Source organism: Myotis lucifugus, unplaced genomic scaffold (genome assembly GCF_000147115.1).
Source record: "Myotis lucifugus unplaced genomic scaffold, Myoluc2.0 scaffold_97, whole genome shotgun sequence".
NCBI classification, from domain to species: Eukaryota; Metazoa; Chordata; class Mammalia; order Chiroptera; family Vespertilionidae; genus Myotis; species Myotis lucifugus.
The window spans coordinates 1711252-1737607 of NW_005871145.1; the positions used below are offsets into that span (position 1 = coordinate 1711252).

The 26356-nt window shown below is 36.1% G+C and overlaps 3 protein-coding genes across 3 annotated transcripts; all 3 read left to right on the forward strand.

The window, feature by feature from the left end:
- The first annotated feature begins 7122 nt into the window (after nucleotides 1-7122).
- Nucleotides 7123-10047, forward strand: LOC102435643 (olfactory receptor 5G3-like). Its single transcript, XM_006091916.3, has 2 exons — nucleotides 7123-7196; nucleotides 9098-10047. The coding sequence occupies exon 2, from the start codon at nucleotides 9115-9117 to the stop codon at nucleotides 10045-10047; it is 933 nt and encodes a 310-aa protein (XP_006091978.1). The 5' UTR covers nucleotides 7123-7196; nucleotides 9098-9114.
- A 4633-nt stretch (nucleotides 10048-14680) lies between these two features.
- Nucleotides 14681-15349, forward strand: LOC102422089 (olfactory receptor 5G3-like). Its single transcript, XM_006092044.1, has one exon. It carries the CDS (start codon nucleotides 14681-14683, stop codon nucleotides 15347-15349), a length of 669 nt encoding a protein of 222 aa, XP_006092106.1.
- Nucleotides 15350-23756: 8407 nt separating this feature from the next.
- LOC102422383 (olfactory receptor 5G3-like) lies at nucleotides 23757-24677 on the forward strand. Its single transcript, XM_006092045.2, has one exon. The coding sequence runs from the start codon at nucleotides 23817-23819 to the stop codon at nucleotides 24675-24677; it is 861 nt and encodes a 286-aa protein (XP_006092107.2). The 5' UTR covers nucleotides 23757-23816.
- The last annotated feature ends 1679 nt before the right edge of the window (nucleotides 24678-26356 follow it).

Here is a 26356-nt window from a genome sequence, read left to right on the forward strand (position 1 = left end):
TATTTCTTAAATTATTACAAAGAGTATTACATATGTCTCCTTTTTTCCCCCCCTTGACATTCCCCCGGCCCCTACCCACCGCCCCCCCCCCCCCGCCCTGTGTCTTGTGTCCATTGGTTAATCTTATATGCATGCATATAAGTCCTTCGGTTGATCTCTTAATCCCCCCCCCAAAACCCTCCCAAGGCTTCCCACTGTAGTTTGACAGTCTGTTCAATGTTGCTCTGCCTCTGTATCTACTCCTGTTCATCAGTCTATACTGGTCCCCTTTGTCTGTCCCAACCTCACTGGAGTAGTCTCAACCTCACCAGGGCCGTCTGAGCCTCACCAGGGCCGTTACAGCCTCACCAGTTAATGTTACCCCCATGGACTGCATATAAGACATAAGGTAATATTTTCTACTTGATAAACACTAGAATGACTTACTGGGTGAATCTTAAATGTAATGAGTTCTTGCTTCAGCAAATCAATTAATTAATAATAAGGACTTCCGGAGTAAACTGTTGTGAGAAATTCGGTTCTGACTTGGCAGTAGAGTTCATATTTAGGGATACGTGAAACTCAACAGGCAAAGGAGATCTTATGGTGTGGTCAGGATATTGATGGTTGAGTTTAGATTTTCTTTCTTTTTTTTTTTTGATTAGTTCTTTTATTCAGGTATTTTTTTAAAATTTTTTTATTGCTTAAAGTATTACAAAGGGTATTACATATGTGTCCTTTTTTCCCCCGCCCTTGACAATCCCCTGGTCTCCCCTACACCCCAGTGTCTATGTCCATTGGTTATGCTTATATGCATGCATACAAGTCCTTCGGTTGATCTCTTACCCCCCTCCCTCCTGCCCCCCAACCCTCCCGGCCTTCCCGCTGCAGTTTGACAATCTGTTTGAGGCAGCTCTGCCTCTGTATCTATTATTGTTCAAAAGTTGATAATGGTCTCTATTATCCATGAATGTGTGAGATCATGTGGTATTTTTCCTTCATTGACTGGCTTATTTCACTTAGCATAATGCTCTCCAGTTCCATCCATGCCGTTGCAAATGGTAAGAGTTCTCTGTTGTGTTTTGAGTAGAGAGGACAGAACTTGAGACTGGATGGCAATGCAGCGACTTCTTTGTATGTGGATGTACTGCCACCTGCTGGCCTTGTATTGTCATTGGCCAGGTTTTGAAGGCTGCTTCAGTGGATTTTTAATATGGCCAGATCTAGACTCATTCTAGTAATGATTTCTTGTCTTGAGATCTTAGCAGGCTTTTTGATATTTTTTGTTATTTTTTTGCACTGGGCTGAAAGTCAAGATACATGGATTATAGTTCCAACAAGGACATGAACTTGCTCTGTGAACTCGGACAAGTTCCAAATGCTTTGGGTGGAGATTTTCTTATTTGCAAAATAGCCAAACATGGGTCATGCTTACTAAGTATTTATTGTGCTTGCAAAATGACATTTACTAACTACTTTAGATGTATTATGTCACTTAGGTAAAAAAAAATTATATCCATTTACAAATGAGGAAACTGGCAAAGAGAGAGCGAGTAATCTGTTTGGTAAATGGCAGAGTTGGGGTTAACATTTCAGGAAGTTCTGATTTAAGAAAACATACCCTTAACCATAATGCTAAATGCTTTTAAAAAGATTTCTTCCAGTTCTGGTTCTTTTAAAATCTTTTTTCTTAGTGAACTGATTGTAATAATAGGTAATGTTTATTGACAATTTGCAACTTGACAATGTGCTAAGATTGTGACATACGTTTTTTATTCAATCATTGTTATAATCCTATGAAGCTAATACTGTGATTATTCCCATTTTATGGACCAGGACACAAAAACTTAAATTAGTTGATTTCTGATCTCCTTAATTGTTTACAGTGCCCATTTTCTTTCTGATACAACTGACATTAACATACCTTAAGGCTTTTAAAGGTGGTACTTGAATATATACAGTACTAGAGGCCTGGTGCACAAAATTTGTGCATGGGGGGGGGTGCCCCTCAGCCTGGCCTGCACCCTCTCCAATCTGGGATCTCTCAGGGGATGTTTGATATCCCTCTCACAATCTGGGACTGCTGGCTCCTAATCACTCATCTGCCTGCCTGCCTGATTGCCCCCTAACTGCTCCCCTGCTGGCCTGATCACCCCCAACTGCCCTCCCCTGCCAGCGAGATCTTGCTCCTAACTACCCTTCCCTACCCGCCTGATCTCCCACAACTTCCCTCCCCTGCTTGCCATCTTGTGATGGTCATCTTCTGGCAACCATCTTGTAACAGACATCTTGTGGCAGCCATATTACGGTGACGTCACGCGAGGGCATCGCACGAAGGCGTTGCATGAGGACGTGACACCACCTAGGCTTTTATTACATAGGATATACACTAATGTATATATAATAATATATATTTAGTACTTAAAAATATGTAATATATATATTAATACATATATATTCAGTTATCAATCCAGAATTCTAATTTTTTTTCTTACAGTTACATCAGTGTTTGCATCATATATTTTGAAGCTCTGTTATTAGGTTTATAAATGTTTAGGATTATGTCTTCTTGATATATTGACCCCTTTATCATTGTGGAATTACCTTTTTTTTAATCCCTAGTCATTTTCTCTGCTTTAACATATACTTTGTCTAATATAGCTGCACCAGCTCTCTTTCGGTTAATATTAACAAGGCTTATCATTCTCCAGCCATTTAATGCTAACCAGTTTGTGTCTTCATATTTAAAGTGGGTTTCTCTTAGAGGAATATCACTGATCTTGTTTTTTAAACAATAATACAAATTTTACTATTAAATAAGTATATGGCACATTTACATTTAGAGTGATTATTGACATGCTTGGGCTCAAATCTACCTTCTTGTTTTTTATTTCATCTGTTCTTTCTCCACTTTTGCCTCATTTCCCCATTTCTTTGAATTCATCTTTGGTTGAAAATTGCTCCTGGGGAGTGTAACCTCGTTTTTGGCATCTCTTGGAGAAGTAGTGGGAAGAGAAATGGTCAGATCCTTGCAGGTGGCTGCAGTGAAGGAGCAGCAGCGCTTGCACTCTGACCGATGTAACAAAGGGAAGCAGGGTATGCACACGTTCTGTCCTTCCTGAAATTTAGCCAAGATCCTTTTTGCTGGCCAGTAATTTGAGAAGCAATCTCATAATTATGCAGGGATGCCCTAGGAGTAAGTGGCGAAAGCTTACCTTAACTACTAAAGTAGTTTCTAGTTCAGGAGAAACTACAAATATGACTCAAATAAACAACTCGGGATATTAAGATATGGCCTTATGGTTTCATTTATCACATCAGCAGCACCAACTTTATAATTCCAGTACTTGGCTGCATGCCAGGGATAAGATTCTAGGCACCAAGGAGGAGACACGACAATGAATGTGAGGTGGTGGTGTAAGGTGGGACGTCAACATCCAGAAGCCACTGCCTGCTGGGACCATCTCCACCAACACCTGGATTACTCCTGTTGAAATAAATGTGCATTTTCTAAAGAAGTCCATTTCTTGCTTTATAGCTAGTGGAGTACCTGTTACATTTCTTTTTGGCAAAACTACTGGAAGAAAGTAAAAAATATACAGTCTAGCGGTGAGGATGTGTAAAATAGTTGATCTGGATGTAATTCCTTAGTCAGATCATGCATGCTGTATGTACTATTTCATATTTTGTTTTTAACATTAATGAATATATGAATATCTTCTCATCTGATTAGAAATTTCTTCCAACATGATTTTTAGTGTTTGTTCTTTTTCACATATAAAATATGTTTGCACAGAGGACAAAATCTAAATTGCATAGGAGGAAATACAAAGAAATGTAAGTTTTACATTCACTCCAAATGGTTCCTTAGGAAGAGATTTAGTATCAAGAGACTTTTCTCTGGGGATAAAAGTATACACAAACGTACATGTACACACATATAACATAAATGAAAGCTCACCTGTATGCATCTCTGTTCTTGTTTTTTTTTTAAGTCAAATATTTTACAGGATATTGTGTGATGTCAACACACTCTACTCTAACTCATTTAGAAAAATGTTTATTTAACATGTTCCTTATTGAAAAAAGAATATTTCTAATTTTTTGCAACAATGAATAAATTTGGTCTTAGTTGTGCCATTCTATTTTTTTTAAAGCTTTCTACCTTTAATGTTTGTTTTAAAAATATTTTATTTCATGGTGTGATTTTTAAAAATGTTTTGGGCATATGTAAAGTAGGTGAATTTATTCTGATAATTTAAAATTTTTATAATTCATTTTTATCTTTTCTGATGTTAATCTTTAGAATTATATATAATAAACTTCTATTTTTTAAATTATTACCTTAGAACTATCTATATAGCCTAAGCGACTGGTGATTGGCTGACTGGCCAGTAGCTATGACGTACACTGACCACCAGGGGGCAGATGCTCAACGCAGGAGCTGCCGAGCTGCGGTGACTTGGCAGCAGTGGTTCTCGGGTGACACACCGGGAACCAGAGAGAAGGGAGGCCGATTCCAGGTTGCATCACCCAAGAACCACCCTCTTGCAATCTGGGACCCCTCAGGGGATGTCAGAGAGCCAGTTTCGGCCTGATCCCCGCAGGCCAGGCCAAGGGACCCCACCGGTGTACGAATTCGTGCACCAGGCCTCTAGAATCAGTATAAGAGAGTTAACCATTAGGATATTTATTCTTATTTTTCTTCCATAGCCTGCTCTTGGTAGATTATATTATTATCTTTAGTGCTCCTAATGGAAAATTTTCTAATTCTTAAGATATATTTACATATAAAAAACTGTGTTACATTTATATAGTACTGACTCTCTACAGTGTGAGGAGGAGATTAGTGGACAAATAGTACCTATAAATTTTCCTCTTCTTTAATTTTATTTGTGTTGATGATATTACTATATTAGTTGTAGTATCATTATTGATTATATCATTATTGTAATATCATCATTTCCTACAATCCCTACAGTTTTCTGATCTTGGTTCTATCTGAGCATTCACTGTAATCAAAGTAGTATGGATTGACATTGTGAAGAATTCTGAGAACAGTTTGAATTTTTTCCTCTTCAATTAAGAAGAGGTATTTACTTTACTAGAATAAGCTATGAGTTACTTATTTTATATTTTTCTTAAGAAATATTGTTTACTTTTATTACATAGGTAAACATCTTGTTATAATTTGAAAAAATGTACATGTTACCATCTCTCTTCTTTAAATTTGCCAGTTATTTGTAGGTTTGATCTTCCTTTCTGCCTTATTTATCATTTTCTTTCTGAACATTTTGAAATTGTAGTTTATTTTTAAAATTTTCTCAAAGATTTCTTTAATGTCCATGGTTATTTTAAGTAGTGTCTATCCAGTGATGGCGAACCTTTTGAGCTCGGCGTGTCAGCGTTTTGAAAAACCCTAACTTAACTCTGGTGCTGTGTCACATATAGAAATTTTTTGATATTTGCAACCATAGTAAAACAAAGATTTATATTTTTGATATTTATTTTATATATTTAAATGCCATTTAACAAAGAAAAATCAACCAAAAAAATGAGTTCGCGTGTCATAGGTTCACCATCACTGGTCTATGCTCTTGTTTTTGTTTTGTGTCATGTGACTAACAATTCTCATTTTCTTTCCTCGGTTCAGCCAGCTTACTTCCCACCACCTGATATGCTTTTGTTACTTTTTTTCCCAACCTTGCTATTCCACAGGCTGGATGCTTTTATTTTAAAAAAAGTAATAAAAAGATTTTTCTGTAATGTTCTGTTAATAGGGTACTTTTTTTCTGTTATTTTCCACATTACCTTTTCTTTTTAGGTTTAAAAAATGTCATTTCCTTTTTTAAAAAATGTTTTTCTTATTGCTTGTTAAAAAGAATAACACATAGACATACTTTCCCCTTGTATATAACATGATTCTAATTGCTAAATTATGAACCATATCAATTATATATTTGGTGGTTATCTTCCATTAATTCAACAAATACTAATACAACACCAATTATTGACAATCTCCTAAGATGGATACTTAATGGGAGTTAAAAATGAGGTCCTCTGAAATATTATGGAAGTTGATAGATGAGATATCTGCTCTCCTTGATAGAATAAGCAATCAGGTTCTTAAGAAGGTAGTGATTGAGATAGTTCAACCTATGTCATCAGACTATACACCTTCTTTTCTCTTGTGTGATTTTTCCATCCCAAACAACTTCTTAGCTTCTCTTTCTGGCCCCCTGCTTCTGTTCATTTCATTAGCATTGCCTGAAATACCTTTCCTCTTACCTTTAGTTATCTAAAGTTTGTCTTTCCAGACCAATTCCTTTGTTGAAAATTTTCTCAGCTATTCCAGCTTTGGAGTCCAGTGACTGGTTATTATGTTTGCCTAGAAATAAGCAGATGCCACTTTAAGCTGCCATTTTATTTTTATGTCTAGATATCTCCCCAGCTGCCTTATAGATCTTTAACAACAATAAATTACACCAATCAGCACTGATTCTGTGCTGGACATTTTGTTGTAAGTAACTTTAAATGTATTATTTCATTAAACTCTCCCAACATCTCTGTTAAGCTAGAAACCATTGCTTTCTGTATTTTAGAGATTAAGAGAACGAAGCACAGAGAGCTGTAGAAGCTTGCTCAAAGTGACACAGTTAGTAAACTATGGATTGAGATTTTACACCAAGGAAATGTAGCTCCAGAATCCAGGCAGCAAATTATTTCATCCCAGCTGGTTCTGGCTGCTCAAAGAGTCATTCCCCACGGATAGAAAAGAGGGTTCTCTTTTGGCAAAGAAGGATCCCCCAGGGTAAAAGAAACCCTACAATGTTGTTGTTTTTAAACAATTCTCTCTTTAAGAAAAAGTACAGTTTAGAAATAATACTTGGTCCAGATGCCACCTAGATCATTTTAATTTTGTCCCTTCAGGTGTACACTCTTGAGGTTTTTGTTCTTTGGGGACCTGGCTCTAAATTATTGAAAACTCCTAAGAAAATGTCCCTTATTCTGGGAAGTTGGTGAGTCAATGCGCAGGTCTCTTAACTCCCAGCCCCTTTAAGATGGGGCAGTTGCCTCCTTCACCAAGTACCTAGAAAGTCATGACCTTGCCAAGGCTACCACCATGAGGGGAGTTGACTGTTCCACTCTTACTTCCAGAAGATGATCCTTTCCTTTAAAACAGTTAATGACGATACATAAAGGATATCCTTAAAGAAGTGAGTACATATGTGGGATATAAAACTGAAACGCATAGACACAGACAACAGTCTGGTGGTTACCAGAGGGAAGAGGAGTCAGGTGGTAGTAAAGGGGGTCAAATACATGGTGATGGAAGATGATTTGACTTTGGCTGGTGGGCACACATGCAATATACTGATGATGCAGCATAAAAATATACACTTGAAACATTTTGTAATTTTACTAAACAATGTCAATCCAATACATTTAACTTAAAAAAAAGAAGTGAGTAAACTGCTTTTGGATAATGTGATATTTTTGAAATATGGTGGAGAAGCATGAGATGAGTCCTGGGAATGTAACCACCCCGCCCCAGGCTCTCTAAAGAGAGGAGACCTTGGCATTTTGTTCACAACCGCATGAGACTAGAGAACTGGTTTGTGTGACTTTTTCTGAACTGAACTTCCTGTTTATTTCTTTATAATATAGAGATACTGTAATGTCTGTGAGGTCACAGAATGTTAGGTATGAAAGGGCTAGACTAGAGAGATCCTCCTCTTTGATATAAAGAAGATTCAAAATGACTTATATTCAAATAAATAAATACATAAATCAGAAAGGAAGAAAGGACAGAGTGAGGGATGGAAAGAAGAAAAGAAGATGGAAAGAAAAAAAGAAAGGGAGGAAGAGAAAGAAAGAAACCAGAAGCAGTCTGTACACCCCCTATGCTCACATACCTATATAGACATAGTTGGATGGGCATAAACAAAAAATTCATGCAATAGGTGATGCTTCTAATATAAACCGGGAATTGTCTTTGTGACTGCTGAATATATACTCCACATAGCACTAAGCAAATGATCATGATAATAGTGAAATAATCATAAATAGAATAGATAGCATCACAATGTCAAGTTCCACATGTAATTATTGTATAATTCAAGAGTACTATCTTGTTTCATTTTATCCAAAGAGGACATTAATTAAAGTGATAATAAATGTTACTTAAAACCAGACTTTTTTTCATATAAATTATCCTACATAGTGTTCTTTTTCTATAATTTTTCAACAGTTTTCTCTTTGACTAATTAGTCAGAAAATAATACTTTCTTGAGAATGTTCCCTGCATAAAATATTATGCATTTGATATTTTACATATTTTATTACTATAATTGACATTGCCTGCCAGATTTCAGGATAAGTGCCTTAAAAGCTGTTTATAAAAATATGAGAAATCACATAAAATAATTTTACATTATTTTGGTGCAACAGATGCTTTATTTTCTATGCAGTTTCCATGACAACCTGCTGTCCAACATTTATCACTTGATCTCAAAGGTGGAACCTCTTAATTTCTTCACACATCACAGTCCCTTCTATGAATAACCCTTTTGTCATTTGTGTGTTATCATCTCCACATCCTTTTATAAATAGTAGTAGGAAATAGGTTGATGCACACATCTATAAATTGTGTGTTGATAATGTTAGAATGGCACTGATTATTCAGTAAGAACAAGAACTTCCCTGCTTAGTCTTTCCCAATGGCTGATGTTAGGGTCTGAATAGTTCATTGGCTCTTACAGCACTCCCAGTGAGGGTATTCTTGAGTGGATTTTACTATTCCATCTAAGGTGAATCATAAAGAATAATTCTCATTTTAAATACAATTTTATAACTTGAAGGAGTTTTAGATAGTTGGACTCTTTTTATGAGAGAGAGTATGAAATCCAAAGAGATCAAGGGTAAATAGCCCAAGAATGTGCAAGATTTTTGCACCACTGTCCAGACCTAGTTTCTAGAAATATTGTCTTCCAGTTCAACAACGTTTCAATAATTGTATATTATAGATCTGATTAGCTAATCTGTCATTAGGTTAAAATATTATTTGTGACTGTGAATGATATATGTTTTATAATGAAAATGCTTTTCTTTTTTGTAGCAGATTATAAATGACCAATGGCAGACAAGAATCAGACCGCAGTGACTGAATTTCTTTTCGTGGGCCTCACAGATCATCTCCATCAGCAGACTGGCCTTTTTGTCATGCTTCTCTTCATCTATCTTGTCACGCTGGGGGGTAACTTGGGGATGATCACTCTCATATGGATTGATCCCAGGCTCCACACACCCATGTACTTTTTCCTCAGCCACTTGTCCTTTGTAGATATTTGTTCCTCTTCCTCCATTGCCCCCAAGACACTGTGTGATATCTTTGCAGAGAAAAGAAGCATCTCTTTCATGGGTTGTGCTGCACAGATGTGGTTCTTTGGTCTTTTTGTGGCAACTGAATGCTTCCTCCTGGCTTCCATGGCCTATGACTGGTATATGGCCATCTGTAAGCCTTTGTTGTATTCCCTCATTATGTCCCAGAGGGTCTGTGTGCAGCTGGTGGCAGGGCCCTATGCCATGGCTCTTATAAGTACAATGACCCATACAGTTCTCACTTTTTGCTTACCTTTCTGTGGACCAAATGTTATCAATCACTTCTTCTGTGACATTTCACCACTGCTGTCCCTAGCATGTGCAGACACCCAGAACAATAGGTTAGTGCTTTTCATCTTGGCTGGAGCTGTAGGAGTCCTCAGTGGCCTAATCATTACTATCTCCTATGTGTGCATCCTTGTGGCCATCATGAAGATCCAGACTGCTGATGGGAGGAGGAAGGCTTTCTCCACTTGTTCTTCTCACCTGGCAGCTGTCTCCATCCTATACGGGACTCTTTTCTATATCTATGTTGTGCCTGACTCAGGTTCCTTCTTAGATATCAATAAAGTGATTTCTCTGTTTTATACTGTGGTCATCCCCATGCTGAACCCTCCTATCTACAGCTTGAGAAACAAGGAGGTGAAAGATGCATTCAAGAGGAAGTTTGAAAGAAAAAAATTCTAATAGGTAGTTAGAATAGAATTCTATGTGTGCTGCACCACAGATGTTGTACAGAATGCACAGAATATTGGAGTGGAAATCAGAAACTGCAGGTAAGTCCTGGCTCTGCTAGGTTATTTGAAAAAAAAAAAAGGAGTAGTTCTTAAATATTTCCCTGCCTTAGCCTTGTTCACTGTGACATCATGTGGTTTCAAAATATTAAGATGAATTGAGAATATAAATGTGCAAATATACTGGAAGAAAACTTAGGTAAATGTACCATCATGGGTACATGAATACTATTTAATTAAAACTATAAAACTAAAAGTTATTATGGAAAAATCAAAGCACCAGGAACAGTATTAAAAGACAAGCAATAAAATGAGAGAAAAAATTTGTTCAGATGTGCCAAACAATATGATAATATTCCTTATTCCCTATTCAAAGAACATTCCAAAATTTACAATAAAAATAAAAACAGTGAATAAATGGACAAATGAATAGGCAGTTCACAGAAATGGGAATGCAAATTGCCAAAAAATGTATGGAAAAATGTTCAACATCATTATTGGTCAAGTAAATGAAATTAAATGAAAATGCAATGCAGTGCCTTTCATAGCAGATGAAACGTTAAAAGTTTTCAATGATGGCGAAGTTCCTGTTGGATGATGTACACTGTTATTTTTCCTGATGCTAGGATGAATAGCCCCATTTCTACAAAATAACTTGGTAGTTTCTATTTAAAATGTATATGGCATTTGACCTAGAAATCCCTCCTTTAGAAATCTAGACTACAGAAATATAAATGCCAATGCATAAGATAACACATATTTCAGCATAATGTGTAGTGGCAAAGAAAAAGAACAGAAATGACTTGAAGATCTATCATTCTAAGAAAAGTACTGTTTTTTCTGTGAAATGTTGTGCAGTAAATAAAAACACTGAATTAGGTAATCATGGACTGACCTGGAGAGAACTATTGTATACTGTCACTGTTGGTGAAAAAAGACCAAGTTGAAGATCAATGTGCAGTACTAATATTTAAGAAAAAAGGAAAATCTATGTGATGAATGAAATATACATGTAAATGCACATGTAAATGAGCATAGGGAGAAATATAAAGGATAATCAACAACATCCTGACTTTGATTACTTCATTAAGAGTGGTATTGGAGGTAGAAAAGAAGAGGTTTTATTCATACATATTTGAGTTGTAGCTTAATCAAGCCCTCTGGTCCCACTGGGGCTCGATTTAGATGTACCATTTTCCTCTGACTTTATCATTGGAGGATCAGCCAGGACCCAGCTCATATGGCAGGCCTGGCTACCTACTCACACAATGCCCTCTTTGCAAGGGCCCAGAATCAGACCAGGAGGTTTTTCTCAAAAGCCAGGACATTCTTTACTTCAGATGGCATAGAATTGCTCCTGTAACCCAGGACCTGCATCATTCTCTCACGGAGGCTTGTAAGAAGCTCCATACTGCTTGTTTTCCTGCTACTACAACTTGCATCATAGAGTCTGTTGCATCATGTGGCCTAGTGGCAGGACTGCTTGTACTTCATCTGGGACCTGCTGTAGAGCCCTTCCTGCTCTGCATCCATAAGCGCTGGCAGCCCATTGGGTATATGGGTTGGAGAAATATTCCTCCAAAACCCAAAGTGGCCTATTAGGACATTCTTATTCTTTCTCTATGAATTGTACCTTGTGTGTGTGTGTGTGTGTGTGGGGGGGGGGGGGGGGGACATTCTAGCATGCCCACACTCACAGGACCTGTGAAAACTTACCGAAAGGGTCAAGTTCTTGAATCTTATTAGGGTTTATCTCTCACCCTCTGGCATAACACCTCTAATGTTCTAGCAACTGCCTGTGTAACCTGCTCTATCAGTATGATGTTATCAGTGTAGTGTATGCTACACTCAGAGTAATGGATGGGGGCCAGCTATCCTAGGGGCCCAGATATCTGTAGACTATATTAAGGAGGGCAGGAGAGTTAATGAAGCCTTGAGGAAACATTGTAAATGAATATTGTTGTTCATCTCACATTAATGTAAATGGTTTCTGATGCTCTTTTCTAATCAGAATAGAAAATAATACATTCCCCGAACCATCCACTGCACATCATGTACTGGAGGCCTTACAGATGATCCCATGTACATGGCACTGCTGTTGGGCTAGTACTTGGTTGAACTTGAAGCAGTTCACAGCCATTCTCTAAGAGCCATCTTGTTTCTGGAGGAACGATACTGCTGAATGAAATAGATAATGCTTACTACCGCCACTGTATCCTTTATGTCTTTGGTGGTGGCATTCATTTCTAGATTCACGTGTTCTAGAACTTTATAATCCCCATTGACTTTAGGAAGCCTAGATTCATAACTACAACTCATATCACTGAGCTTCTCACCAAGCTGAAGTCCCTCCCATAGTCCTTTTCTATATTGCTTTAGTGGAAGGAACATAGTCACCTGTTATCTTGTCTAGCCTTACATCATAAGTCCTTTCAAATATCCCTATGTCTGTAAGCATTTAGACCTCTTCTTCAACATTCAACCATGGCAATAATGGTAGCTCTGCCCACCTATTGTAGGCTGCCGGTGTTTCCAGGGATTCAAGGAGACATCCCAACAGTGCATTAGAATCAGCTCCTGGTACCTTGCCTACAAGCTAATTTCTGAGTCACTGGAGTTCTTCCATATCAGTAAGTTCTTCCTTATCCAGCTTTATGTTTCTTCCATCCTAAGCACATTACCCTCAAAATGTATAACTCCACAAGCTTTCCCACTTCTGACTGGTACTTATCAGTCAAGTCCTATAATAATTCTGGTGACTAATAGGGCCAGTTCTCCTTAGTCATCAGGCCATACCATTCTGAGCATTGCCTCTGGTTATTAAATCTAAAGGCCATAAAGGGAGGTGAGCTAGATCTTGAGAAAAAACACTTTTTTTTTTCTTATGAAAAATCTGACTCAGTGAGTCTTCTACATTCTCTAGGCAAAGGAAGGCTCCTCTCTTCCAGCAGTGGGGAGAGGGCCACTTCTGCAGGCTCAGTAGCTTTAGGGGAACTAGACTATCTCAGACATAACCAGATAGATTTTTTAAATCTCAATTCTCAGTGTCTAACTCCTTCCCTGTTAGAGTGCTGACTTTTGTAGGGAGACTTGGCAATCCAGCTTCTTTATCATCCTATTTCTCACTGTCAGGTTCTTACGTTGAGTTTTCATATAATCTGGTATCTAATTCTAGGAATTGAGGATCTTTTTGAATATCTGACTTTGCCATCATATCCTGAATTGGAATTTGTGTGGGTTGAGTCTGAGTCTGTTATTTTCATCCTTTAGAATATTAATGGTATTTAACAACAACAGCCTTCTAGTACTATAGCTACCATTGCTCCCCATATCTCTCACATGCTAGAGATAACTGCATAAGCCAATGCCTGTTTTTTACTTGTACCCCATTCCAACTCACTAGTACAAGCCCGGCTTTATTATAGCTAATTTGCAACCACTTTATCTGAATAATTTTAATAATCTGAATTAATGCAACCCACTTACAAATGTAGTTCAATAAATTTATAATACAAAAAGATATGGAAATATTGGAAACAATTTCCAATAACATTTGGACAAATTACAAAAAGATATCCCTTAGAAACTGCTTGCTGTAGGAAATTTTAACTGTCATTTACCTCTCAAAGTCAGGCGAGAACTTCACTAAGAACATGCTCAACCTCTCTAAAACATGAACTAGTTTATACAGTTTTGTTAAAAGACTGGCTACAAGACTAAAGGTCAATTTACTTAAGAAATCTGGATTTCAAGTGGGTTGGGTTAGGGATAAATTCAGAGGGAACTGCTTTGACAAACACAAAAAAGTAATGACCACTGATTTCTTATTTTCCAAGCTTGCTCTTCTCCTGGAGAGAGGACAGGACCCTGAACAAGTGCCAATGTGTCTGTAACCTCAAGGCAATGTTGGTGTTTTCGTAGTGTTGAGTTTCACATACTGTTTCACTTTAAAAATGAATCCACTCTCTGAATTTAAGCATTTTCTCAAAAACTCAGAAGTCCTTTATTAACACTACAAAACTTGGTGTCAAGGGACAAGACTACAAATTTTTAGACTTACCCTGTTACAGTGAGAAACAAAATAGTGCTGTTTTTATTTCTGTCTTCATGTCAGAGGTGTATATGGCAGGAAAGGACGTGGTTCGTTTCTAGACGTGGTAACAGAATGAAATGCTTGGCCTCTCTGGACGTGGTTCGTTTCTAGACGTGGTAACAGAATGAAATGCTTGGCCTCTCTGACTCCATCTTGTTCAAGCCTGATTTGTTGCTATGGCACAGGTTAATAGCTTCTGCTTAGTTTTGCATATAGATAAGCTAATCATTAGAGGAATTCTGCTTGGGACTTGAGTTTTACCAAAATAGCCCCTTATCAGAAACTGTCTCTCCCAAGGAGATAAGGGAAGTATGTACAAAAATGATGACTGTTTATCAAAGATTTGCAAGTTCATATTCTGATATGTATTATCTACTTTATTAATAATACATGTAAAATATCAAATGCTTAACAAAGCCCTTAATTTAATTACATATGCACAATCCCCTTTGCCATGTAAGGTAACATCTTCATAGGCTCCTAACATTAGGAGATGGACATCTTTGGAGACCATTATTGTGCTTTCCACGCCATCTCCTCAGATGCTACCAACTTGTATGTTCCTGCCTCCCTGCCTCTGTTTATCTCCTCACTTCAACTTGGAATGCCTTTCCTTTTAACTTCATATAATCTCATTATGTCCCAGAGGGTCTGTGTGCAGCTGGTGGCAGGGCCCTATGCCATGGCTTTTATAAGTACAATGACCAATACAGTTCTCACTTTTTGCTTACCTTTCTGTGGTTCAAATGTTATCAATCACTTCTGTGACATTTCACCACTGCTGTCCCTAGCATGTGCAGAGACCCAGAACAATAGGTTGGTGCTTTTCATCTTGGCTGGAGCTATTGTGTTCTTCAGTGGCATGATCATCGCCATCTCCTATGTGTGCATCCTGGTGGCCATCCTGAAGATCCAGACTGCTGATGGGAGGCAGAAAGCTTTCTCCACGTGTTCTTCTCACCTGACAGCCATCTGCATCCTTTATGGAGCTCTTTTTTTTAGCTATGTTCTTCCTGAGTCAGGTTCCTCCCTAGATATCAATAAAGTGATTTCTCTGTTTTATACTGTGGTCATCCCCATGCTGAACCCCCTCATCTACAGTGTGAGGAACAAGGATATAAAAAGTGCATTCAGAAGCAACTTTGAAAGAAAAATGCAGTAATGTGATTCAGTGTTGGATGGTAAATTAGAGAATTAGAAAATTCCCAAGTCTGCCCATTACCAGGTTACTTGTATACTAAAGTACTGTTTATGTTTCTTCACATCAGTCTTGTCCTTTGTAAAATGATGGAGAATAGAAAAGAAAATGTAATTTATGCCAGAAGAAATCCAGGAGAACTTTTATATATTCTTATATATGGCGAGATATTTTATTCCAGACCAGGAAAGGAATTGTTATAAGGAAAAGATCAACAGAGCTTATTAACAAAGGTTTCATAGACCTTGTTAGATGCTGAACAATGGAAAGTGAGAGAACAATGGCAAAAACAAGTGACTCACAATGATTTAATGTCCCAATAGGAAAGTGTTGGAATAGTAAATGAAACACAGTAGAAAAACGAAACACATCACAGAAACAAACTCATAAATGAATGGCTAATTAACACAATTAGAAATGCAAGTGGCCACAAATTAAATATATGTATATAAATTATATTATATAGTAAATATATTATATACTAGTACTAGTATATGTATATGTATAGTTATAATATTCAACTTCACAATTGCTCAAGTAAATGAAATCAAAATGACAAGGCAATTTTTTTATCTATTAGATTGGCAAACATTATTATGTGCAAGGTTAGTAAGGTTACCATTTGTGTATGAACAACAATTTTATCCATAGCTAAAGTAGCTAAGTATGAATAGCTACTTTTCCATAAAGTAATTTGTAATTTGGTGATTTCTATTAAAGAGTACATTATCTTTGACTTAGCTGTCTCAAATTTGGAAATATATGCTGTAGAAATATGAATACCAGAAATAATTATTGCAGCATCTTTTGTAGAGGATCTGTATTATTAGTAGAAATATACATTATTTCTTTGAAATGTTGTGCAGCTGATTATAAAAAGAATAAGTTATGTTCATGCTTTGGTTTGGAGGAAACTGTCTGACATAATCACTGATAGATGGAAAGGAATCAAGTCAAAGTTTAATATGTAGAACTGATCATAATTTGTAAAAATATAACGGTGGGAGTAAAACTTACCTAATATATAAAATAGGTTGGTATGTGCATATGTACATGATTTTCCATAGAAGTATGGAAAGCTACAGGCCAAGGTACTTTTTGTCTCTAGCTTCTTTTTTTTCTTCTTTATCTTTGATTTTCTGTATTTTGAAAATTATATGCCTAGGTATAGTTTTTGCTGGGATGTCCTGCTTGGTGTTCTCTCAGCTTCCTGAACCTGTGGCTTGGTGTCCAAGATTCATTTGGGAAAATTCTCAATAATTAATGGTTCATATATTTCTTCTATCATTTCTTTCTTCTTTCTTCTTATGTTTCCATTGTGTACAGTTTTGCAGCTATCCCACAGCCTTTATGTGGTAGCCAGTCAGATAGGCATGAGCAAAGCAGGACAATAGGCCAATAAACACAAGGTGCTTTTTTCTTTTATTAAACAATCTATGACCTAAAGCCAATCATTCCAAACCAAAATGAGCTCTTCTTAAAGTCTCATCAAAACTGTTCTATAAAACCTAGAATTTTCCAGGTTTATGAATTCTAATTACATTTGGATTAGAACTTACATGGAATTTAGTTGGTATAGCCCTGTTCTTGAACATAACTTAATGTGATTGATTTAAAGGTTCAGAATATTGTATATTTTACTGATCCCAGAAATGATTGTATGGGATTTTTGACCCCTAAGCATATGTCATTTGTATAGAAGTGAATCTGCAAATGGACTTGGGGAGTTTTTAACCCAATAGAGGACTTTCCTTAGTCATTCTGAATAAACCTAAAACAAGGTATTTCCAAGTCTATGTGTAGTTTTTTGTTTTATATTTTATTTTTTATACTTATGTCCAATCTCCCAAAACTACTTGTATTAACTCTCAGATGTAGTATTTGAATTGTGATTTCTGTCTCATTGCATCAAGTGCTTCTTGTTCAAAGAAACTTTGTTCCATTTTTCAAGACAGCGTCAAGATGTATTTTTTTTTTCAGAAGCCCTCCTTTGAGAAAAAATTCCATTGTGAAGTAATATTGATTCAGATTCTATACTATCTATTTTATTTTAATTTATTCTCTATGGATGTAGACTCTGAGGTTCAGAATTCTTCAGGGATGAGGTGCCAATTGACGCAAATGTGTACGAAATATATGTATTTCATATTGTGCAGATATTAAGAGTCAGAAAAAGGCAAGAAATTATTTAATATGTGTTGGTAGACTCTAAGGAAATCAGGACTAAGATCACTCATCTTTATCAGAATAAAAACAGAATTCACGATTCTTTAAGAACACCACATTGGAGAGACTATTTCTTCTTGTCTGAGGCCAGAAGTCCACAAAATTTGAAGTAATTAAAAGAGGTAAGTCAGGGATTTTATCAAAGTAGTGACTGTGCTCAACTTTGGATTAGCCAAACTCATAAAATTAGATAGTTATTATTACATGGCCAAATTTACTTTTTTAAACATTTCAAATAGAATATCTTGGCTCAAATATTCTTGTGCATGCTTCAGAGTAAACAGAAAATTTACATGATTTTTACACCTAAATAACAGGTCTTTAGGCCTATATGGGTTAACAAAATGTTTATTCAATCTCTCTATTTTTATCAGAATCCAGTGATATAGCATGCCCAGTATTCCACTGCTGGTGGTTTTTGACATTTATGTTTTAAGAACTAATTATTTATGAATTTTATTACATTATTTTTTCTCTAATAATATGAGCCCACTCATAAATAAAATAATATTGCCTGAAATAGGTTATGCTTTTGTTGAAAGCTTAGATTTGTATAAGAAATACCATTAAGTAATATCCACTCATATGACTAAAGCAAACACAATCAACAGGGACATTACAAAAATAATTTATTGGGGAGATAAAATAAATATGTGACCACTTTTGCCAACTACAGTTGTGCCATAATGGCAATTCAATTTTATATTTAATATTATTAGGTGTCATAGGACAATCTTATCCTTGTTTACAACAGGTGATTTACTGGAAGGTTCATATGTATAGAAATGTACATGACTCTGATAGTCCTTAGAAGCTTTAATGTGTGTGTATCATCTGGGGTTTGTGAAAATGCAGATTTTGATTGTGTGGAACTAGAGTGGGGCTTCAGAGTCTGCATTTGTGATAAGCTTCTGGATGATGCTGTTGCTGTTGATTCATGGACCACACATTGAATAGAGTCTTCAGATGACTGTTCCACAGTGTCCTACACCATGACTTTTTGTGGGTCAATTAAAATGGTCTGCTCCCCCCTTCCTAATTATATTTTATGAGCAATATTAATTCATCAGTAATAGTGATAGGAACTTATCAATATTAGGCCTATGCCTTCAGTATAATATCCTGAATTGTGTTCATGTGGAACATAAGAAAGAAAACATAATTTCATTACTCTGAATTGGGACAGTGTACTTAACTTAATGCGCTGACAGGACGCAGATGTACAAATGTTTTACTGATGAATTGCTCAACTTCTTAACTTCATTTGTTTTGCAATCTTCTTAACAAGCTTCTGTCTGATCACTGTCTGAGGGTGTTCCCTAAATGGATGGCTGTGTCTCCAAAATCAATCATTCGCTCTTGGAATTTTCTAAATTTTGAGAAATTTTTTATTCTTTTGAGCTTACATTTGTGATTTTATAATTGAAATCCCTCAGGATAGCATTTGTCTTCTGGGGCTATTCAGAGAACAAAGTGAAGCTGCCACTGTTCATAATAGCCCTTGGTCAGAATAGCTATTTCGGTATTTGAAGATAAGAAGGCAGTTTACTTTTTTATCTCCAACCTAAGCTCATATTTCCACATAAGAGGACAACATTACCCAAGATGGTCACTGTTTTTGTTTGTGTTTGTTATTATAGCTGCTTTCCCCATGTTTCTTTGCTGAGAATCAGACTGATATATGTGTTATCTTCATAACTGTAATATGATACTGCCCCGGGATAATGTGCAATTGAAGAAAATATGGTTGAAATTATGGTGATAATTTTCTTTCTCTGGCATTTGTTTATTCAATTACCTAATTCCCTCCATGTACTCTGATAAGCACAGGGAATATAAATATTAATAAAGCAGATTTTCTTTGCTCAAGTTGCTCTATGTTGGGAAATAATGTAATATATTTGGTAAGTGTTATTTGAAGGGATATTATGGTGATACAGAATCATGATGAGGGAGAAACTAACAGTGACCTGAGGTTCTAGAAAAATTTAACAAAAGAGAGAAAAAAAGAGCATGGAATTAGGTTTTCAAAACTAATTATTGAAAGTTTTATGAGCACGTATTATGTTACAGGTGTTTGGTAAGCTTTATTTAGTCCACTCTTTCAAGTAGCCCTCTGACCTAAGTAGTCTTCATTTCTTTTAAACATACACTAATAAGACAAAGCCATTTATGCAGAAAGATGCAGAGCCAGTGTTTGATTCTAGGTTCACTTGGTTCCAGCTTATGCTGATTTTTGTCCACTGTGCTCTCACATACAGTGACATTTGAGCTGAAATTCTTTCTTATCTTCATAGCTCTTCTTGCTCTCTATATGTTTACACCTTGAATAGTGTCCCCCAAATATTCATGTCCACCAAGATCCTCAGAATATGACCTTATTTGGAAATATGCTTTTTGAAGTTCTAGTTGAGATAAGGCCATATTGAATTAGGGTGAAATCACACATCACAGATACTTAAGAATCCTATGAAGATACATTAGGATTTTAATGAATTTCTACCATATTTTTTAAGAGTAATTGGAAAAAATAGTTAAAATTTATAATGTTCCTCTGTCTTACATTAGTTAACAAAAAGATGCCCTTCATGGTGATATAGAACAATGTTTTAAGTCAACCACAAACTGCATCTCCATTGAGATTTTCTTCATACATTGTTCTTACAATGTCCTTAATCTTCCATGAAAAAGTAGATAGGTGTTAACCTACTTAATCTACAGAGCTCCAGATTTTAAGGCAGCAACAATCACCCCCATAAATTTTACATATATACTAGGAATAAAAACATAGTAACATCAACTATGAGATATGAGAGTTGAATCACATTAGTATTTTCTCCTCAAAATATCTCAAATTCTATCAATATAAAATAGAATACACTGTAAGTAATTATACACATCCAAACCTCAATCCTCTTGATATTTTGAAGCACACTAAAAAGAAATTATCTGGCCATTACTGAGTAGCTCAGTTGCTTAGAATATTGTCCTGACATGCCAAGGTTGTGGGCTCAGTCTCAGGTCAAGGCACATACAAGAATCAACCAATGAATGCATCAATTAGTGGAACAACAAAATGATGTTTCTCTTTCTCCAAAATCAACAAACAAAAAACGTAATTTTCTCAGTTTTTAAACTTTGGATTCTTCTCTGTAATAAGTATTCTGATTTTGAGTAATATTTGAAAACTATTATTGATTAAATTTCCACTATGAATTCTATGATACTTTAAACTTATTTTCAGTTACATTGCAAATTTTTTTTTTACATCTTTAAAGTCACTTTCGAGCATAAATTCTTGGGCTTTAGTGAAGTGTATATTTTGAACAAAAGTCTTTTCTTCTATATTACAAATGTAGTATTTCTTCCCAGTGCACATTCCCTGACCTTGAGTGGGGCTGCAGGTCCATCTATACAGTTTCCAACACTCTTTAGTTTCAAGGTTTTTCCTACTCTGAATTCTCATGTGTTGTTTAAGCTGTGAAAGCGGAATAAAGGCTTTGCCACACTAGTTACATTTGCATTGTTTCTGTCTGGTATGAATTCTCTGATATTGAGCAAGTTTTGTGTACTGGGCAAGGCTTTACCACATTCTTTATGTTTGTTAAGCTCTGATCCAGTATGAATTATCAGATGTTGCGTAAGATATGAATGCAGAATAAAGACTTTGCCACATATGATACATCTGTAAAGATTCTCTTCAATATAAACTCTCTAATGTTGAATGAAGCTTGTACAATAGTTAAAAGTTTTGCACATCCTTTATATTTTTACTGTTTCTCTATAGCATGAATTCCCAGATATTGAATAAGCTTTGAGAACAGGTTGAAGGCTTTGCCACATACTCTACTTTTGAAAAGCTTCACTCCAGTATGATTTCTCAGATGTTCAGTAAGGCTTGAACACCAATTATAGGCTTTATTACATCCCTCACATCTGTAAGGTTAGTCATCAGTATGAAATTTCAGATGTTGAGCAAGATATTAATGCTGCTTAAAGGCTTTGTCACATTGTCTCCATTTGTAAGACTTCTGCCCACTGTGAGTTCCCTGAAGGCGAGTAAGCTTTGAGTGCTCATTTAAGGCTTTGCCACATCATACTTGTAAGGTTTCTCTCTAGTATGAATAGTATGAATGTAGAATAAGACATGGATGTTATTTAAAGGCTTGGCCACAGGCTTTGCATTTGTAAGGTTTCTCTTCAGTATGCATTATCTAATGTAGTAGTAAAACCTGAAGCCAATTAAATGTTTTACCACATTTTTTACATTTGTAAGGTTTTTCTCAGTATGGATTTTCTTATTTCTATTTAGATTGAATATTAGATTTCAGACTCTCCCACATGGATTACACTTACAAGCTTCCTTCCCAGTATGAATATTCTTTTGTTCAGTATGACTTGATGATTGATGAAAAGCTTTTTATCACATTTACTTCATTTGTTTGTCTACTCCAAAATATGAATAATTTGATGTGTGTTGTAATTTGACTTTTTGGTCTAAGAATTTTCCACATTATAATAGTTCTCTGGAAGCTGAGTTCTCTGATGTTTATTAGGATTTAGCTGATGGTTAAAGTTTTCCCAATGTTCATTGCATTGATAACTTCTGTCTCAATTATATGCACTCAGTATTATTTTATGGAATGAATCTTCTATTCCTGGTTTTTGCAACAAGACCTGGTTGTTCTCAGAGGACATAGCTGGGTGGATGGATATGGTCTTTTTTCCCTTCACATTCCAGGGCTCCTTCATTGGCCCTAAAAAGGTGACCACAACTGGCTTAAAGACAGCAAGACTCAGGAGATCAGGTTCCTGTAATTCTTCAAATTCACGTCCATGTACAATTTTCACTGAGCTGGGTCCAGGCATCCCTACTCCTCCTAAAAGAAATCCATAGTCACAACCCTGAGGGTCAACAGTCCCTGAGAAGCAGCCATGTCATTCTGTTCCTGGTCCTGCTCCTGTTTCTGGTTGTTTTCTCAAGTGGTGTGATGTTGAGGAGTTATTTCTGCATCATTGGAACATGTCTTCAAAGGCATCAGCACAACCCATTCATCTGCGTCCATCACACTCACAGGCAGAAGGACTTGGAAATGCTGAAAGGGCCGCCCTCTCCTGTCCTTTGTTACAGGAGAGTCGGTCACAATGAGCTTCCACACGGAGATCAAGCTGTGAGTTTTTTCTCTCCTGTCTTCATGCGCTCTCTCCTCTCATAGATGACCATAAACTCTACAGAAATTTTAATGCCCATAGTGACCCTCAGGCTTCATGTATGTAGGAATGTGGACTGATACTCTCAGGTTTAAACCAGAAAGAATGACACCAGGAAGGCCAGCATGATCACTGAGATTCCATAGCCACTTCTGGGTCTGCAAGAAACTCCATATTTTTAATAATTCAGATTTTTCTTCTCTATTAAGGTCTGTATCCCTCTGTGTATGTTGCATACAATGATAAATAGCAGATCAAGAATTTTATTAGCATGCTGTTAGGATGGAGAAGTAACTGATAATAGGATTGAAGTAGAAGGATTTTTCTATTTTAGTTATGTGAGTTACCAGATTAAGCTGAATGCATGAAGGATTTATGGGTTTTATTCATTTTCACAGTTTTCTTGAAATGTGGATTCTGAGCTAATCAACATTCTTCCACTCAACTGAAAGAAAATGGAAACTAATGTCCATGTTTAAAATCATGACATTAAAGAGTTAAAAGGCAACAGTAGATCATCCATATACGTTAAATAAGTAAAATCCATACACATTAATATAAATTGCCCAGACTGCACAGATAACTAGCACAATAGCCATACATAGATCCCAGGAGTTTGACTAATTCCACGAATGCTTGTTGTACTTCTCATGAGTTTTGAAAACATTATTTATAGCATGTTATGATTTGATAAAGGTGAGTAGCAAATACAAAGGTGGTATATATATACATCTCCATAATATTTAACATGTTTGAACTGTTTGGTATCAGAAGAAAAGTACAATTGAGCTGTAAAATTAAATATTTACACTATCGGAAGAACATAGATATTGACAGCTAATGGATTCAAAGGCTATATGGCTTTTTAAATTATTGATCTATAAAAAAGTGTTGTTTTGCTCTCATTACAGATTGCCACCCAACAATGGATAAGAATCAAACAGGAGTGACTGAATTTTATTTTGTGGGCTTGACAGGCCATTTTCCAGACAAGATGATTCTCTTCTTGATATTTCTCTTTGTTTATCTTGTCACATTGGGAGCAAACTTGGGGATGGTTGCCCTTATCTGGACAGATTCTCGACTCCACACACCCATGTACTTTTTTCTCAGCCACTTGTCCCTTGTGGATATTGGCTCCTCTTCTTCCATTGCTCCGAAGTTGTTGTGGGACATCTTTCTGGAGAGAAAAGTCATCTCCTTCATGGGTTGTGCTGTACAGATGTGGTTTATTGGTCAATTTGCAGTGACTGAGTGTTTCCTCCTGGCTGCCATGGCATATGATCGGTACATAGCCATCTGCAACCCTTTGTTGTACCCGGTCATCATGTCCCAGCGGGTTTGTGTGCAGCTGGTGGCAGGGCCTTATGCCATGGGCATTCTAAATGCCATTATTCAAGAGACCTTCACTTTTTGCTTACCTTTCTGTGGTCCAAATGTGGTCAACCACTTTTTCTGTGACATTCTCCCTGTTCTCTCCCTGGCATGTGCTGACACCCAGAACAATAGGTTGGTGCTTTTCATCTTGGCTGGAGCTATTGTGTTCTTCAGTGGCATGATCATCGCCATCTCCTATGTGTGCATCCTGGTGGCCATCCTGAAGATCCAGACTGCTGACGGGAGGCAGAAAGCTTTCTCCACGTGTTCTTCTCACCTGACAGCCATCTGCATCCTGTATGGGACTCTTTTCTATATCTATGTTCTTCCTGAGTCAGGTTCCTCCCTAGATATCAATAGAGTGATTTCTCTATTTTATACTGTGGTCATCCCCATGCTGAACCCCCTCATCTACAGTGTGAGGAACAAGGAGGTAAAAAGTGCACTCAGGAGCAAGTTTGAAAGAAAAATGCAGTAATAGGATTCAATAATGGGTGGTAATTAGAGAATTAGAAAATTCCTGAGTCTATCTATTATCAGGTTACTTGTATACTGTTTATGTTTCTTTACATCAGGCTTGTCCTTTGTGGAATGATGCAGAATAAAAAAGAAAATGTAATTTGTGCCAGAAGAAAATCCAGGAGAACTTTTATATATTCTTATATGTGGAAAGATATTTTATATTATGTTATAAGGGAAAGATCAACATAGTTCATTAAGAAAGGTTTCATAGACCTTGGTAAATGTTGAACAATGGAAAGTGAGAGAAAAATTGCAAAACAAGTGACTCACAAAGAGTTAATGTCCAAATAGGAAAGTTTTGGAATACATATATGAAACACAGTAGGAAAATGAAACACAGCTGAGGAATAAACCAAGAAATGAATGTCTAATTGACACAATTGGAAATAGTCCCAAATTAAATATATATATATGTACATATATATATATATATAATTATGATTAAATATATTATGTATTATATATATTAATTGCTCAACTCCACAATTGCTTGAGTAAATTAAAGCAAAATGACAAGGCAAAATTTTTTTTCATCTATTAGATGAGCAAACATTAAAATGATTATTTGCAAGGCTAGTAAGGTTACCATTCACTATGAGCAACAATTTTATACATAGCTAATGTCCTAGTAGCTATGTGTAAATAGCTACATTGCCATACAGTAATTGTTATTTTATGGTTGCTATTAAAATGCAATGTACATAATCTTTGAATTAGCTATCTTACATTTGGAAGTCTATGCTTTAGAAATAGGAATACAGAAACAAATATTACAGCATCTTTTGTAGAGGAAATAAAAAACAACAACCTGTATCTGCATTATTAGGAGAAACATATTCTTTTTTTGAAGTGTTTTGCAGCTGATTATAAAAAGAATAAGTTCATGCTTTGATTTGGAAGAAACTCTCTGACAAAATCACTGATAGATGTGAAAGAATCAAATCAAAGCTTAATTTGTAGAACTGACCATAATTTGTAAAAAAAAAAAATACAAAAAGGAAAAAAAAAAAAGGTGAGGAGGTGAGGGTAAAATCCACCTAATGTGTAAATTATGTTGGTATGTAGGTATGTACATGGTCAGAGAGAGAAGTGTGAATGGCTACAGGCCAAGCTGTTAACATTGGTTAGTTCAGTAGTGTGACAATGGAGTAGGAAAGGGATCATTCTCATCTAAGTTGTTGAACTTGTTTTACAACTAATATGTTTAATTTTATAATTAAAATTCACTTTTCAAAAGCTTCCATCTATGTCAAAACTGAATGAGTGATAGGATGAATGAATTAATGACTATATTAGTAAATAAATAAATTGCGGGGTTGGGCTCAATGTCTTCTCTTAAGGCTACTCTACACCCCAAACATTGTCTGATTTCATGAAGCACTTTTTAACATTGGTGAATTAAATCTCTCATTTTTTTCTGTAAGGATTTGAATTTTCCTCCACTTCCTGGAGTCTATAATTTTATACATAGTGGTAAATTTTATCTTTATTAAAGATTTTGAAATAACAAAATGCTCTTAAAAATGGCACAATGCAAATATGATGAAATATGAAAGTGTACTAAGTATTATCTTATATATAACCATATGAAAGTACATTTTATAGTTTCTGTAGCACAACATTTCATAGAAAAAA